Raw genomic sequence first — 12,109 nt, forward strand, 5'->3', positions numbered from 1 at the left:
CCATGACATGAGTTCATGAATCCCACCCCCGATCAAGTGACGAACCGACGATAGATTTCGCATGGAGGAGGGGCTCGGAGATGAGTCGGGACCTGGCGCATCTGGCGTTTTCTTTTTTTTCTATTTCTCTTGTCTGTATTGGATTCTTTTTTTTACTTGTCCATGCAAATATTTGCACTGGATAATATGAGGAAGAGAGAAAGATGTCATGTCCATACCATAACATAACTTCAGTCGTGCCTCCATGTAGGGCCCGGCTTTGCTGCCAATATAAAAAATCATACAGAGCCAGTTCTAGATGTAAAAGGAATGGAGAGACACGCAGCACGACATAGCCTCATTACTAAGGATGCAAGCGCAAATTATATGAACATGATTCGCCGGATCGCTTGGTCAGTTCATTCCAGCCCATCATAGCTTGAAGCTCATAGCTCCGAGCACTCTGGGATCTTTTCTTTTGTTGCACAACATACATATATGGCTTTTCATCCACATTTGATATCAATCGTCGCTTTTTTATTGCATCAGACTATCAGTCGCCAGGAAAGACGTCTCAAGCTATTTGAAATCATATATTTTTCTTACGCTTTTATTACTTGGCTTTATAGGAGGGAGATGCATCTAGACGAGTTTAACGTGTATGTAGTAGAACCGAAACAAGAACAATATATATAGCAGCGATCTCACGTTCAATGATCGGGGAATGTAGAAGCCTACTCCCCTACTATGACATGGCGATCAAAGCTTCTGTCTCCCCTTCTTCTAGTCGAAAATCATGGTATCGTTTGATATGGTATCTGCCATAGTTTGTCAGATTTGAACCTGAAACCCTTTGATCACTTGAGGGAGAGTCCATACGTCCAGCTCGCCAGTCCCATGCAGACATCTTTGCAACCTGTCACAAACATTGAACCCTCGGCTAACCCATTTTCAGATGCAAGGGCAAGAACATCTGGCACAAGGCTCTCGAAAGCAGTATAGCTATCATGAATGATTTGGCATGTATGATAAACTGCCTCCTGTGGATCTAATCCTTGATGATGAACGAGCAAGGGGATCACGTTATCCACATGTTTGCAGCCCTAGAAACAGTCAGCTTTCAAGGTTTTATATATTTGCAGAAAGGAATTACCATTTCATTGCGAGCAGAGACAATGTCGTTCCCCCTATGGTGGACTTGTTAGCACGAGGTCTCCATTAATTTGATCATGTACCCACAGTGCTACCATGATGCTGGTGTGTCTCAACATTTTCTTTGGCACGGGATGGTTGATAAACCAAGCTGGGAGAGCGATATTCTGTAGAATCCTAATACAAGTTTTAGTAAGTGGCATATGAAATATTAATATGAGACTCACAAAGCTTGCCCTATCGTGGGATAGACACCTGAAGTTTCCGCCCTGTCTTTTATATAGACGTCCAAGTCCAAGATGATACCGTCCTGGAACGCATCTTCTAATCTGACTGCTCCTGTGACATATTTACAAAGTTCATCGCAGAGGAAGTGCTGGAGAGGTTCTGTGCACCGAGTTAGCCAATAATATCTAAGATCCTGAGTGAGGATATAGACATACCAAGCTCGGTGCCTTCTTGAAGCGAGAATCCTATGTCGTAAAACGATTCAGCCATAGTCGTGGGAGTATCTTTCCAGTCAGAGGGTTGTTCAGTATCAGTCTTGCCCAAAAGGGCTTTCTGAATGACCCTTGACATCTCAATTCGTATTAGCTCTCGTTGCCTCGCCCCGCCACTGAAGACTCCCAAATCGAGATCCATTTCATGTTAGTCAGAACCCATGAGACAAACTTCGAAGGAGATATGAACATACCATCATCCCAAGCAAAAAGCTGATATATGATCGTAGTTAGCCAAATGGAGATCCAAAGAAATGTGGTTCAGGTACCCAGCTAGCGAACCGTCCTCCAATCTGCAAGTTCGGCACGTTGGCATCTGGAGTGATAGCGCGTGTGATGTAACTGCAGTCGGCAGCCAAGTTCTGCTTGTAAGCAGTAGGCTCCGGTAGCCAGCTTCAGGATTTCAGTATTGCTGAAATAGATCATTTGACTAAAGCTACATACCGTTGACGCCATGATTCTATGTGTTCCTCCACTTTTCGTTCCAAGTCTGGGACCACTCTGGGGTACCAGGAAGGCGACAATGAATACAGAGATGGGACTCGGACCACTACATCATTGAACTTTCCCAAGATTTGTTCGATAGTAGACATCTTGATGTTGCTATAGCTGAAGTGTAGAGTAAGCAGACAAATGCTTATGGAGTTCAAGAGAAGAGACGATACTAGGGTTGAAGGGTTATATATACAGAGGTCCTCTTCCTTCCAAGATTAGCATATATAAGGGTTTCGCCGATCTTGTCTATTATTGTTGTTGGCCATGTGTAACTTTCAGCAGTAAAAAGTTTTATAGATCAGGTTTTTGCCCAATGCATGCGTCAAAAACGAGGGTGAACTATAACGAACTATAATTCTACGTAAGTATGCTCTGAAAACATCATTGAATCAAATATGCTTTTTAGGGACATGGAGAATCGTCGTACAATTTTGGCATTGATGCAGGATGGATTCCTTATTCGTAGCCTCGGACATTCCATAGGGGAGCCATTTTCTACATTAAATGCGACACAAAAGTTAAAGGCGATCCCTCGATGATGTATTCAAAATGCCAATACAGAGCAAACTCTGTCTATAGCTAGAAAACACTTGATTTTCCTGGTAACACTGCTATGTAAAACCTAGGGTAGACAAAATACTCTCATCTAATGCAGAACATCACATCTACCTCAACTCCTCCCACTGCACACCAGCCCATTCCTCACGCCACCCAGTAACGCCCAGCTCTTGCGGTGTACAGTTCTTACCACAGACCCCCATGATGATAGTGCCCCACTCCATGCCCGCATCATCCTTTCCAAGACCAACACCAGCACGTCCCTCCTCAAGCATACTGATAGCATGTGGCACAAGCTGAAACTCAAACACACGTTGACTTCCACAGTACTCACAAGCTGGAATGCTCCCCGCACCGACTGTGGTGACCTTGGCATTAGGGGCATTGTGAGCATGCAGCCGGGTACCGACCTCATCGCCAGTCGAGTACAATAGTGGTGCACCACGGAACTCATACCGCAGCACCTGCTCCGGGTTGTGCTCGAGGCGCATTGAGAACTTCATAAAGTCCCTGTCCAGCTCGGACTCGAAGGTATCCTTGAGCTCGGGGCCGCCGGCGCCTTCTTCCTCCATTGGTTCGATCTGCACATTATCTGGCACTGTGGGTGTAGACGGATCCGAGAGAGTCTCGTATTCTGCGTCTAGGAAGAAATTCTTATACGGTGTAGGGAACGCGGACTGCGCGGGCCACGGCGCCGTTGTGCTTGATTCTGGTGTTTTCTTTGTTGCGGCTGAGGGGGGCGGCGAGGAAATGCGCACTTTGTCGGCGAAAGATGAGGCCAGGGTGCTTTCAGACACAGCGGGCTTCTCGGCTGTAGGTGCTGTTGCCTGGACCGGTGTTGCGAAGGGGTTGCTTCCTGCGGGTGTTGGGCCCGAAGCTGATGAGAAGGGGTTCGGGTTCGAGGAAACGTTGCTTGTCAGGTTTGTTGCGCCGAACAGGCTCGCGCCTAGATCCTGCTTGGGTTGCTCTGGTACGGCGGGCTGGGTTTCTTCTGCTTTCGCTTCAACCTGTCTGTTTTGTCCGCCGACGAGGACCTTCCGTGCTGCGCGGAATGCTCTGATACTGCCTGGCTTGCGGTTACAGGGTTTTCTGGGGCAGCCAAATAGGTATAGGCGTCGTTCGTCAGTTGGGAAGTGATCGGGCAGGTCGCCGTGCAATTCGAGGAGGAGCAGCATTGGGCTGTTGCAGACTTTGCAATTGGCGAAGTCACCAGGTGCTGGGGAGGCTTCATCAAGCCATTTCTGAACAAATAATTGCGATTGTTAGTTGGAGTTGGTTATAGAGAGTGATCCCTCGCAGTGATTAAACATACCGGCCAGCCTCCAAGATGGCTGATTACATCTTCGATGACATCCTCGGCGGCATAGCCTAGAAGAACACCGGTATCGGTGAAGTCTTCGTCGACACTGGAGTCACTGTCGTAGGGATCCATCTTGAATTAATTCGGAGTTAAGTGAATCAAATCTGTGAAGCGCCCCTCTAAAAGATAAGCGATATGAAAATGCACCAGTCCTAAAATAGACTAGCGTGATATTGATACGTACTACCAAGTTGTCCGCCCTTGACCACTTCAACCTCCATTCATCCTTTTCATCTATGGATGTCTAATATTTGATCTGTATTTAATCTCTGGCTAATCAGCATTGGCTGTTCAACTGCCAATCATCTCTGCTATCTTCGAGTACTACCATAAATCATGCTGTCTATGCAACCTCTCTCTCTTTTCCTATACTCCATCCTACTGGTCTCGTTTGGCAATGCAGCAGAGCAAGAGCCACTGCGAGGAGCCGTTAGTGCAACCCCTAAGCGGGTAGCAGTAATTGGTATGCATCTTTCTATACAATAAGACATATAAGACATACAGGGCTGATATCCTTCATAGGCGCCGGTGCTGCAGGCTCGTTTACTGCGTATCAACTGCGCAAGCTCGCAGATGAAGCCGACATCCCTGTCGATATCACAGTTTATGAGCGTGAATCATATGTCGGCGGCCGCTCAACAACCGTCAATGTATTCGACAACCCAGCGTACCCTATTGAACTGGGCGCTTCCATCTTTGTCCAGATTAATTATAACCTGGTCAACGCATCCCGTGATCTCGGCCTAATGGTCAATAGTGCTGATCATGCACGGCCTAGGGAGACCGATGAGAGTATCGGGATCTGGGATGGGAACCAATTTGTTTTCACGATGAAGAATTCGTATAACTGGTGGAATATTGGCCGGCTGTTCTGGCGGTATGGACTGGCGCCACTGCGTACTCAGAATTTGGTGAAGAGTGTTGTTAGCAGGTTTCTCCGCCTTTACGATGAGCCATTGTTCCCCTTCAGCTCTCTCACTCAGGCGGCTATCGCGGCCGACTTGATCAATGCCACTGCATCTTCTGGCAATGTGTTTCTCCAGTCAAATAGCATTGACTCGCTATTTGCAAGGGAGATCATCCAAGCGAGTACTCGAGTGAATTATGGGCAGAACCTGCAGTTGATTCATGGCTTGGAATCTATCGTCTGTATGGCTACGGATGGAGCGGTTTCTATCCAGGGCGGAAATTGGCGTATTTTTGATGGCGCACTGACAGCATCTGGAGCGAATATCAAAGTGAATACCACGGTCACCGAGATTTTACGCAACGATGATGGGACCATGCGGGTATCCTCAAAGCTAAACACCGCTGCCAACTCAGAGGATGGGGAATTCGACGAAGTTGTCATTGCCGGTCCTTTGCAGTACTCGGAGATCTCCATCTCCCCTCCCTTGGAGTACACTCCAGATGAGATTCCATATTCCAATCTGCACGTTACACTCTTTGCATCCCCACACCGCATCTCATCGAAGTATTTTGGCCTAGATCTAAATGCTCGAGCGCCTGAGACCATTCTGACTACTCTACCCGAGGGCCTTGATCTGGGTTCAAACCCAGCTGGCGTTGGGCCTAGCGGCTTCTGGAGTATCAGTACACTTCGAACAGTTGATCATTCTGTCGCGGAATCCGAGGATACGCAGCAACATTACGTCTACAAAATCTTCTCGCCAGAGCGCCCCACGGCTGAATTCATTGCGCAGATTCTGGGACTAGAGAGTGAGACTATAGGGAGAAATACGACTATTGGAGACCTCTTGACAGGCGATATCAGTTGGTTCCATGAGAAGCTATGGAACCCATATCCTCTTGAGTATCCGCGAGTGACATTTGAAGAGACTCTCTTGGCTCCGGGTGTATGGTACACGGGTGGCATAGAGAGCTTCATCTCGACAATGGAGACTAGTGCACTGATGGGCCGGAACGTGGCAACCCTCATGTTCCAGTCGTGGTAGAAGTAAGGATATCAGGGAGTTATTTCGAAGTCTGCTTTATGTCTTATCAAACGTTATGCATATAACGTTTCTTTCTTGCTTTCAGCCTTGCATTTGTTACCCACACCCTCATCTTATATGAACTGCTCAATATATGTAAATTTTGGAGTTCATATAATCTGCCTGTTTGCTCCCAGGCATGTATTCCCAGTGCTCTTTAGATACGTAGTTTCTTTCTTTCTTCCCGCATCAACTCTTACTTCTTAGTAGCCCTCTAGATCTGTTTTCTCAATCAAATCATGTAATAATGGACTTGATTCCTCATGCGTTCAGTCCTAGCCAAACCTGTATCGACAGTTTAAACGGCCTATGAATTGCCTGTTCGAGTTAGCTTTGCCTATTTAGGTTTAGCCCCCAATGAGACCTGGCCAGCGCTAACCCTAATCCAACCACTGTAATCTAGGTAATATCATTATGCCTGCTGAATCGAGTCTAGTGCTGATGCAGTTTGTATTGTCATCCGAACTGATATTGCTTGAAACACATACTCTGTACAATATACATGGCAGTGGTTTCACTTTTGTTTCTCGCTAATCCCCAAAGACGGTCCATGTCCTGCGAAATTTGATCTCGACGCCCAGGAAGCAGGCCAGGCGAATGACTGCTGGGTATCCCTTAGATCCCCACCGGAGACCAGGTGATCTATAACACCAATAAAGGTGTAGGCCCCTATTCCAGTACAGATATGCCATCTATTCCAATGAGTTTATTGTCAGTGTCATATTCATAGGGAAGAGAAATACATAAGGATTCTGAAACGCACCACCCGTGAAGCTCTATTGCAAAAGCCCACGGAAGACCTATTGCTTCTCGTGTCTTTGTCAAGAATCCGCAGGCCCACTGATCAGCCAGCCAAAGCCAAAACCCAAGGTTGAAAATCACTGTCAACATAAGTCAGTCGTTTAGAATGTTATAGGATTAGATTACCGACCTGCTCCAAACCTAACCATTCCCCAGATCTGTCGGATCTATACTTCCCTAGCCTCCTTTATATCGGATCGGGACTCTACCATGCCTTCATATCGATCTCATTGTACAACTCCACGCATGCCATAAAGACTATAACTTTCCCTGTATCCCCCTCGGTAGACAACCCCTGGTAATCTGCATGACGGGTCTAATTCGCCCCAGAGTATTCAAAACTACTTTTCGGCCACCACCGTGCAATACTTCTAGGCTAGCTTGGTCTTCCTGCTATTAACAGTGCTAGCCTAGCCTCTCTAACATATTTAGTCGCATATACCTACTCTACAGTTCGTCTTCCTATTGACCACTAGCGCAGCTATTGTCAGTGCAGCGTCAAACATATAGGGTTAGTAGTCCCGCTGTCTCAAACTTTGAGTGTTTGAGAATTAGGAAGCAGCCTTGGTCGTTCTGTTTATGAACATCATTAACGCGGTGACGGCAAACCTTGAGTTTATAATATTGACAAAGGCGTCGCTAGTATTCGTCATACTGAAGCGCTTTCAATGTTCCCTGACATTTTAAAGTGTTCAAATTTTCTCAATAAAACATGAAATAATGAACTTGATTCCTTTCTATGCACATGAATTGGTAACATGCATTCAATCATTTTAGCCAAATCTATATCGACAATGTAAAAATTTCAATTATAACCCTCACAACGCAACACGACCAAATCCTAAGCCAAGAAAATACCGGAAATCTACTCCATCTCAATGGTACCAGGGGGCTTGCTAGTGAAGTCGTATGCAACACGGCACACACCCTCGACCTCGTTGACGATGCGGGTAGCAACCTTGGTCAGGAAGTCGTAGGCGAAGGGGTAAGGAGTGGCAGTCATAAAGTCCTTGGTGGAAATGGCGCGGAGGAGGATGATATTAGCGTACACACGCTTATCACCCATGACACTAACGGCGCGCGAGGGGTCATGCGCGGCGTAGGCTTAGCCAATATCGTCGTACAGACCGGCTTCACGGATCATACCAATAAAGATATGGTCGGCCTTGCGGGCCATCTCGACCTTCTCTTTAGTGACCTCACCCAATACACGAATAGCAATACCGGGGCCATGGAAGGGGTGGCGGCCAACAAGCTCATCAGAGATCATAAGCTGGCGGCCCAGCTCGCGGACCTCATCCTTAAAGAGCTCGCATAGAGGCTCGATCAGCTTCAGGCCGTGACCGGCCATCAGCCGCTCAGCGATACCACCCACATTGTGGTGAGTCTTGATAGTCTGCGAAGGACCCTGGGATGAGATGGACTGAATGACGTCTAGAAAGATAGTAGCTTCAAGGCCACCGAGTTATATATAAGTAGATGGCTTACCAGGGTAGAGGGTGCCCTGGAGGAAAAACTCCATTTTGCCGGAGCTTTGAAGCTCGATCTTTCTCGCCTCCCTTTCGAAAACGTCGATAGATTTGCCACCAATGAACTTGCGCTTCTTCTCGGGGTCATATTCGCCCTTCAGTCCGTCCAAGAACTCCTCGCTAGCATCGACAACGGTAATGTTGATACCAAGCTGCTTCTTGTTAGAAAAAGCTTATTTCTCCCGGTGAGGCCTTGTGCTCGACATGTAAAGACACCATCGAAAGACACGATATGCAAATTCACATGATATGCGAATGTACGTGCTATGTCTTGGCATCATTGGCATATCAAGAACAAGGCCCCAAGATGGTTTTCATACCTGCTCAGATAGCACCAATTTTGTTGTTTCACATTCATTGAGGCGCATACAGCCATTATCCACCAGAACAGCTATGCGTGTTAGTGTATTATGGTTTAGCTAGGGGAGGGGTTGCATACCATGGAATAGCTTCTGTTAAAAGCTGTGGAACTTGTTAGAAAAATCATTCTTCTCCCGGTGGTAAGAAATTTGATTCAATACCTTTGCAGCAACGGTAGAGTCCATGCCTCCTGATACGGCATCTAGGACCTGGCCGGTAGGGCCAACGAGGTTGCGGATACGTATGATCTCACGGCCGATGAACTCGGACATAGTCCAGGTCTGCTGGGCACCGCAAATGCCGACAGCAAAGTTCTTAAGAAGCTGACCGCCCTGAGGAGTATCTGAGACCATAGAAGTACTTAAACATAAGAACAAGTCATGAAGTAGTCCTTGGCTCATTGAACCAAATATCATATAGAAACCGGAGTATTTGTGACTGTGCATTTTCTATATATTTGATGAGAGCTAGTAATCTGCCTCGCTCTCGCTGCCGGGGTATGCCTTCTTTCTCAACTTCCATAGTGACTTTTCTCGTCGCGCAGCGACCTCACGCTGGTGACGACTGTTATCTTCCACGACAGTCATCCAAGGCACATTGCTCGCCCGGCGGACCCTCTCTCGTAGCAGTGCAAGCGTTCGACTATGCTCAGCCGGATCGAGCTCGTGGGCCTGTTCACTGCCAGAGTCTCCAGCTTTCCTCGGCCCTGATGTCGATTGCTGGTAGCGCCGCTCTGCCGCACGAGCGGCGTAGTATTCTTCACTGATAGCCCAATTCGGGTTATCAAGCTGGCCACGGACCAGCACAATGCCATGACCTTGCTCGATGGCCTTTTCTAGGTGAGATGAGGGAATAGGAGTGGAGAGCTCAAGCTTGCGCGAAGAGGTATCGATCGAACGGACCAAAGCCAGACCAAGACAGTTCGACGCCTTGGGATCCAATGGGGTGCAACTGCCGGAACCAACAAAGAGGTAGGGAAGGTCTTCGGGTGTTCGTACAATGCTGTCAGCGATGGAAAGCTCAGCTGGATTACCGGCGCCTGGGTTTGCTGAATCCATGTCAATATCCTCATGGTCTTCGTCATTCGGTGTTTGTGATATTTCCATCCCACTCATGATAGCCTTGGGCGATTCCACTGCCACGACTCCTACGATAGCACCTTCAAGCGTTTCGTGCAGTAGATCGGGATTAATCTGGGATCCCATGACCATGACGCCCAGAATACCTTGTCGTGCACCAGCATAGTCCACAGTAATGGGCCTCGTGCGAGATAGCGGTACATCTGACCAAAGCGAAGTGCTGAGATCATTTGGATGAGACATATGAAAGTATGACTGGATTTGCATCGCTCGCAATTGAGCGCTTGATCGGCTCACGAAATCAGTGGGCTGAGATGGGAGGATTGTCAAGGGAACTCGAGCTTCACGGGCAGCCAGACCTAACGGATCCACAACTTCTGAGGGGCCCTTTTCGCTCATATATACCACATCAGAGAGACCGAGAGATCTGACCAGCCAAGTTGCAACCTCTAATCCTTGTCCAAAGATCCAACCGGGGTAGTTGATAATCAGAGGGCATTGGGGATGCTTCTCCAGCAACGAGCGGTATTGATCCATAAGATCCATGACGGCCAGTGCATAGTGATCTGGGTCTTCTTTTGGCGATGCTGCGCCAATATGATGTGCCCGCACTATTTCACCGTCATGGGAATCATTCAACGATGGGTGGGTGAAAGGCGGACCGAAGAATGGAGAGCGCAAGCGTGCAAGATAAACTTGACCCATAGGGGCAAACTCAGGCTGCCCTGGGTCTAAATCCAGGAAAGCAACTCCATCAGTATTAGTATATCCATTCTCGGTTTCGGGTGTCGGACTGAGAACGTGATTCAACAAGTAGCGACTGAAGGTGGACTTTCCGGATGCCTTGGGGCCACAGATTAGAACACGAAGTTGTCCTTCACGTTGTGAGAGAGCTTTCATTGATGCACTCCATTTCTTGTCGAGGTGAAGTGGTCGGATATGTCTATTTAAGGAATCATCTGCCGATGTATACAACTGTCAAGTCAATTAGCTTTGAATACAGCTCAAGCTGGAGTAGAATATGATAGCATACCACTGAGAAAGTCCGCTTGGAGTCTTTTGCGGCCCCTTTCAGGGTGATTTTATCTGCAGCAGTGCTATCACCAGCCCATATCCTTTGATACAGAGGCGAAAGATCACGGAGGCGGGAAATACCGCTGGTGCAGGACTTGATCTCCACTTCTGCATCACCATCAATTCCAGCAACACACTTGATGACCGGCAAAGAGTGAGTGGAGGGAGCATAAACTCTGTGCAGTTGTGAGGATGGGTGTAATTTCGCACCCATCAGACTGACAACACCTCTTTTGACCCAGAGGTCATAATGGCCCAACAATGCCAGGTTCTAAGTCAAGTTAGTATTCACCCCCAAATGGCCAGAAAGGTTCGTCCATACCGTTCGTTCCTTGATGCGAATGCAAAGCGTGCTCTCATCACTGTAGACGATGTTGCTTTTGTTCAAACGAGCCTTGGATAGAGGGAAATTCTGGAGTTCTGCTGGTGTTTCTGCAGGTGATTCATAGCCATCAGCATCACCCACAACAGATGCAATATCATCCTCATCCATCTCTTTCGCATCCCCAACTTGGTGTTTTTCAGACTGCTCGTCTTCGGGGTGTTTAGGAGTATCCTCAGCCTCAGGCTTCACTTCCGATTTTTGAGGCTGGGTAACTCTCACTGGGCGCTCCGGTGTTGTTTCTGCGGGCAATGGTTCATCTTGTTTCTTTGCTGCCTTTGTTCGTGTACTACGACGCTCTTCATTTGTCTCAATCGCCCCAGGTCCCTCGAGAGACTGTCGTGATTTTTTCAAGGGTGGCCCGCTCTCGATGATAGTTTGCGGCGCATCCTTTGGTACATCTGCGGTCTGTGCTTGCTGTTGTCGAGCTCTGCGCGCTGCCAAAGCAGCGACGGCGCTAACAGGGCCTAGAGAAACAACAAGGTGAGCTTCGAATTGGTGTCGTAGAGCACGGATATACTTACCAGCTGATTGCTGTTTTTCGGCCTTCCGCTTCACCATGATATTATACAATTCGATCGCACGAGCTTTGAGCTTGTACTAGAAAGAAAATCGACCTCGATAATGCGATCCAAAGCCGATAAGCAAAAAAAGTTGGCTGGTGGTCCGTGCTCCCGCGGAGCAGAAAAAAGATCTTTGGACCATGAGCATCCTCACTCAACATCGATCCAATTAATTTTGCGAAATCGGCTGTGCTGAAACTTTGCATATATATCCTTTGCATTATTCCATTTTCCAATTCCATTCATCTTCTGGATTCCGGGATTGCCAAGCGCCGCGCATCCT

General features: G+C 47.7%; 5 protein-coding genes across 5 annotated transcripts; 1 reads left to right on the forward strand and 4 right to left on the reverse strand.

The window, feature by feature from the left end:
- Positions 1-836: 836 nt before the first annotated feature.
- N7517_002318 (terpene synthase family protein) lies at positions 837-2,224 on the reverse strand (the record flags this gene model as incomplete). Its single annotated transcript, XM_056720048.1, has 6 exons — positions 837-1,082; positions 1,215-1,308; positions 1,359-1,470; positions 1,575-1,692; positions 1,901-2,024; positions 2,076-2,224. 6 exons carry the CDS (start codon positions 2,222-2,224, stop codon positions 837-839), a joined length of 843 nt encoding a protein of 280 aa, XP_056584183.1.
- A 567-nt stretch (positions 2,225-2,791) lies between these two features.
- Positions 2,792-4,116, reverse strand: N7517_002319 (small subunit rRNA maturation protein TSR4; the record flags this gene model as incomplete). The annotated part of the gene is made up of 2 exons (XM_056720049.1): positions 2,792-3,925; positions 3,997-4,116. 2 exons carry the CDS (start codon positions 4,114-4,116, stop codon positions 2,792-2,794), a joined length of 1,254 nt encoding a protein of 417 aa, XP_056584184.1.
- Positions 4,117-4,380: 264 nt separating this feature from the next.
- Positions 4,381-5,999, forward strand: N7517_002320 (putative prenylcysteine lyase; the record flags this gene model as incomplete). The annotated part of the gene is made up of 2 exons (XM_056720050.1): positions 4,381-4,507; positions 4,567-5,999. 2 exons carry the CDS (start codon positions 4,381-4,383, stop codon positions 5,997-5,999), a joined length of 1,560 nt encoding a protein of 519 aa, XP_056584185.1.
- A 1,705-nt stretch (positions 6,000-7,704) lies between these two features.
- N7517_002321 (NAD/GMP synthase) lies at positions 7,705-9,081 on the reverse strand (the record flags this gene model as incomplete). The annotated part of the gene is made up of 6 exons (XM_056720051.1): positions 7,705-7,943; positions 7,986-8,273; positions 8,328-8,520; positions 8,689-8,759; positions 8,808-8,820; positions 8,890-9,081. The coding sequence occupies 6 exons, from the start codon at positions 9,079-9,081 to the stop codon at positions 7,705-7,707; spliced, it is 996 nt and encodes a 331-aa protein (XP_056584186.1).
- A 114-nt stretch (positions 9,082-9,195) lies between these two features.
- On the reverse strand, positions 9,196-11,824 carry grc3 (uncharacterized protein; the record flags this gene model as incomplete). The annotated part of the gene is made up of 4 exons (XM_056720052.1): positions 9,196-10,782; positions 10,841-11,152; positions 11,204-11,730; positions 11,788-11,824. 4 exons carry the CDS (start codon positions 11,822-11,824, stop codon positions 9,196-9,198), a joined length of 2,463 nt encoding a protein of 820 aa, XP_056584187.1.
- Between the last annotated feature and the right edge of the window lie 285 nt (positions 11,825-12,109).

Source organism: Penicillium concentricum, assembly GCF_028827145.1.
Source record: "Penicillium concentricum strain IBT 3081 chromosome Unknown utg000001l_segment0_segment0, whole genome shotgun sequence".
Lineage (NCBI taxonomy): Eukaryota > Fungi > Ascomycota > Eurotiomycetes > Eurotiales > Aspergillaceae > Penicillium > Penicillium concentricum.